Source organism: Ctenopharyngodon idella, chromosome 5, assembly GCF_019924925.1.
Source record: "Ctenopharyngodon idella isolate HZGC_01 chromosome 5, HZGC01, whole genome shotgun sequence".
Lineage (NCBI taxonomy): Eukaryota > Metazoa > Chordata > Actinopteri > Cypriniformes > Xenocyprididae > Ctenopharyngodon > Ctenopharyngodon idella.
This window is the reverse complement of record NC_067224.1, coordinates 1232739-1236276: the sequence shown is the minus strand read 5'-3', so window position 1 is coordinate 1236276 and position 3538 is coordinate 1232739. Positions and strand designations below refer to the sequence as shown.

Sequence of the window (3538 nt, the reverse complement as noted above, 5' to 3'; positions counted from 1 at the left end):
TTAATATGCAGTGCTGCTCTTTCAGGCAATCTCTTTTAATGTGGTTTTGCACTAATGCATATGATAGAACATATGGCATTTATACTTCATCTTTCTAAATATACTTTTCTTAAGAAAATGCACTGAAAGGATTTTCACGCTCTCATGTCGAATGTTGTTTGATGTCATATTTATCCATAAGCTTTGAATGAAATGTGCCTTCAAGGAATACGTGAACATATGTAGCAATGAATCTGATTTCGACACGCCTTTGAGACATCCATCTGCCCTCTGCACTCTGTCATGGTTTTATATTGAAAAATATTTGATTGCTCGAGGTGTTTGCTTAAAGGACGGAAAGCAGCGTGATCTGATCTGATCTAAGCACAAATGTGGCCTGTGTGTGAACAGCTCTTTAACTCAGTGGAGGGTCACACACTGTCCGTGTTACTCAATAAATGCATGTAATCAAGTAAACATAATTTAACCTTGTTATTTCCATGAAAATGGTGTCTTGTTATTATTGCTTGTTTTTGTTCTGTCAGTATAAAACTGATCACAATGCAGGATGCCCCTTTATGCACACCAAGTTGATGTGGATAATGTGTATCAAAGTTTGCATCACACTGTCAGAAAACAAGGTAGGCCTACGCCGCTGTCACTGGGGCAGTACCCTAAGGTGCAAAAGTGAAAAGGTACATCTTTGTACCTTACTTACCCTTAAATGGTACATATTAGTACCTTAAGGGTACGTATTAGTACTTTAAAAGTACATATTAGTACCTTTTCCCTTTTGTAACTTAGGGTACTGCCCCAGTGACAGCGGCGTACCTTTTTTTCTGACAGTGCAGTTGCAGTGTCAGTATCATCCAAATTTACCTGCATACACAAAGTACACTCACGTAAAGCAATATGTTTATACGATTGTTTATATCGTCACAAAATGTAAAATTGATATAGAGCTGTGCAATGATATAAATCTGGATATATCCAACTTTATTCGTATGCATACAGTACACTCATGTAAAGCAATATTATAGCTAATCTCAACTGCTTGATTGTTTATGTCTTCTAAAGATGTAAACTATATTATTTGCTAAATGTTACTAAGGAATACGGATATAAACATTAACATCATGATTGCTTTGAAACCATGTGCATTGCGAAATTGGCTTGACTTGTTACAGTTAACTACTGTAAGTGTATTGACGAGGCACAGCTGCCAAAATTCAACCAAACTAGTTCCCACTAAGGGCATTTTCAGCTTGTATAAACACAGATAGCCAAAGCAAATGCATTATGAGGCCCTCCTTATGTCTCAGCTCTGAAACAGCTTGTTGTGAAAGCCCAGCTATCACACACTCCCACAAAATACAGCATTAACTGGGAAGAGAATTGATCCTTAGATTTCATGCTTGCAATTACGTAAAGTTTATGATTACACTTTATTTTGATGGTCCTCTTTAGACATTCTGTTGACTATATAATTTCACCTACATGTAAACTGAGTCTCATTAGAGTGTTAGTTGAGTATTAGTAGACTGTTAGGTTAGGGTTTTGGTTAGTAAAATAAGTTGACATGTAGTTGCAAAGTTACTTACAATCAGTAGAATGTCTGTTGAGGAGCATCAAAATAAAGTGTTAGCAGATATTAAAAAGTCTACAGTCTCTAATGAGAGTTAGCTGGCATGTAGATGCAACGTTTATTGCAATGTTAACTACATATAGTCAACAGAATGTCTTAAGTGGACCATCAAAAAGGGTTATCAAGTTTGCATTTAAAAAGACAAGTTTTAAAGACATTTTATTGCAGGAGTAGAGAACGACAGTGATAATATCAAAATGTGTGAAAATATTCTGACACATAACCAGTGTTTCAGAAGAACAGATTCAGTATTGAGAGCTCTTGGATGGCTGGTTGTTAATACAAGCATTGCTCATGAATGAGTAGTTCAGTCTGTTTAAACCCAGAGCACCGGGTAGGGCTTTGATAGGAGTCTCTCTGTCACTATCAGTGGCAGCTGGGAACAATAGCTCATTGTTGACGCCACTGCCGCCCAGGTCTATTTTGGATTTCTTCCTTTTATAGTGTGATATAGGACCTGCTTGTCAGGCTGATCTCTCCTCCCTGGGGTCAAATGATATAAAAGCTTTAACAGACAATCTGCCCTGAGCTGCTCCCTGCCATCCAGTCTGCTGTTTCTGACTCTCCCTGCTCATCCCGGAGACTCTTCACACCAGCACCATGGCTCCCAAGAAAGTCGAGCCCAAGAAGCCAGAACCCAAGAAGGCTGAACCCAAGAAAGAGGCCGCTCCGGCTCCGACGGCCCCCAAACCAGCTCCACCGCCAGAGCCCGAAGCTCCTGTAGAACCCCCATTCGATCCCAAGTCCATCACACTGGAGTACACCGCGGAGCAGATCGAAGAGTTTAAAGAGGCATTTCAACTGTTCGACCGCACGCCGAAAGGAGAGATGAAGATTACGTACGCCCAGTGCGGGGACGTGATGCGAGCTTTGGGCCAAAACCCAACTAACGCAGAAGTGCTGAAGGTCCTGGGAAAACCCAGACCGGAGGAAATGAATTCCAAACTGGTGGACTTTGAGACCTTCTTGCCAATGCTGCAGCATATCTCCCGCTCGAAGGATCAGGGCAACTTTGAGGATTTTGTGGAAGGACTGAGAGTTTTTGACAAGGAGGGCAACGGAACCATCATGGGAGCCGAGCTACGGCACGTCCTGGCCACGCTGGGCGAGCGGATGACAGAGGACGAGGTGGATCGACTGATGGCTGGACAAGAGGACGCCAATGGCTGCATCAATTATTCTTCATTTGTCAAACATATCCTGTCAGGTTGAACTGGATTTTTTTAGGCGCTAACTGAATGGATGGTGTGGGTAAATAATCAGTGTGGGTAAACAAGAAAACTATTTATAATTTTATTTCACTGAAATGTATTGTTTTACTTACGAAAATTGTTTGAATAATAGTATTTAAAATGGTGTCAAACATCACATTGACGTTCTGCGTTTCCAACAAACACTTTCTCTTCCACTACAAGACCATTTTTCTATACATTCTGACTTCTGTGAATATGTTTTGTAGATTTTGTCCAATGGCATATGTGTTCAGTCACACACACACAAAAAAAAGTGCAAACAATAAAAGCAAACGGATTGGCATGGACTTCACTTTATTTTTCTGAAGAATGCACAAGATTGCCTTACATTGTACTCAGGGCTCGACATTCACTTTTTTGCTCACCAGCCACTGTAGTGGTTTTCCAAAGTTACTAGGCATTCAATATTTTCACTGGCCAAAATTTTGACATCAATACTAATAGGGAAAAACTGCCATATAGATTTTTTGATATTATTTCATAATTTGGCAGCAGTAATATTAGGCTGCTGTCACTTTAAGACTTGACACACGGATCCATTATATTGTTACACGTGTTTTCTTTCTCAACTGTTTACATTCACTTAAAACATAACTGACTGTGTTTACATGAATACTCACCAAGACTGGCATTTTGACATTATTTTGTGTGTATTTGACTG

General features: G+C 39.9%; 1 protein-coding gene across 1 annotated transcript; it reads left to right on the top strand.

Moving 5' to 3' along the window:
- The first annotated feature begins 2135 nt into the window (after window positions 1–2135).
- Window positions 2136–3160, top strand: LOC127512892 (myosin light chain 4-like). Its single transcript, XM_051894247.1, has one exon. It carries the CDS (start codon window positions 2225–2227, stop codon window positions 2834–2836), a length of 612 nt encoding a protein of 203 aa, XP_051750207.1. The 5' UTR covers window positions 2136–2224; the 3' UTR covers window positions 2837–3160.
- Window positions 3161–3538: the final 378 nt, after the last annotated feature.

Coding starts and splice junctions, on each gene's coding strand:
- LOC127512892 (XM_051894247.1), top strand. CDS start 2,225: ATGGCTCCCAAGAAAGTCGAGCCCAAGAAGCCAGAACCCAAGAAGGCT.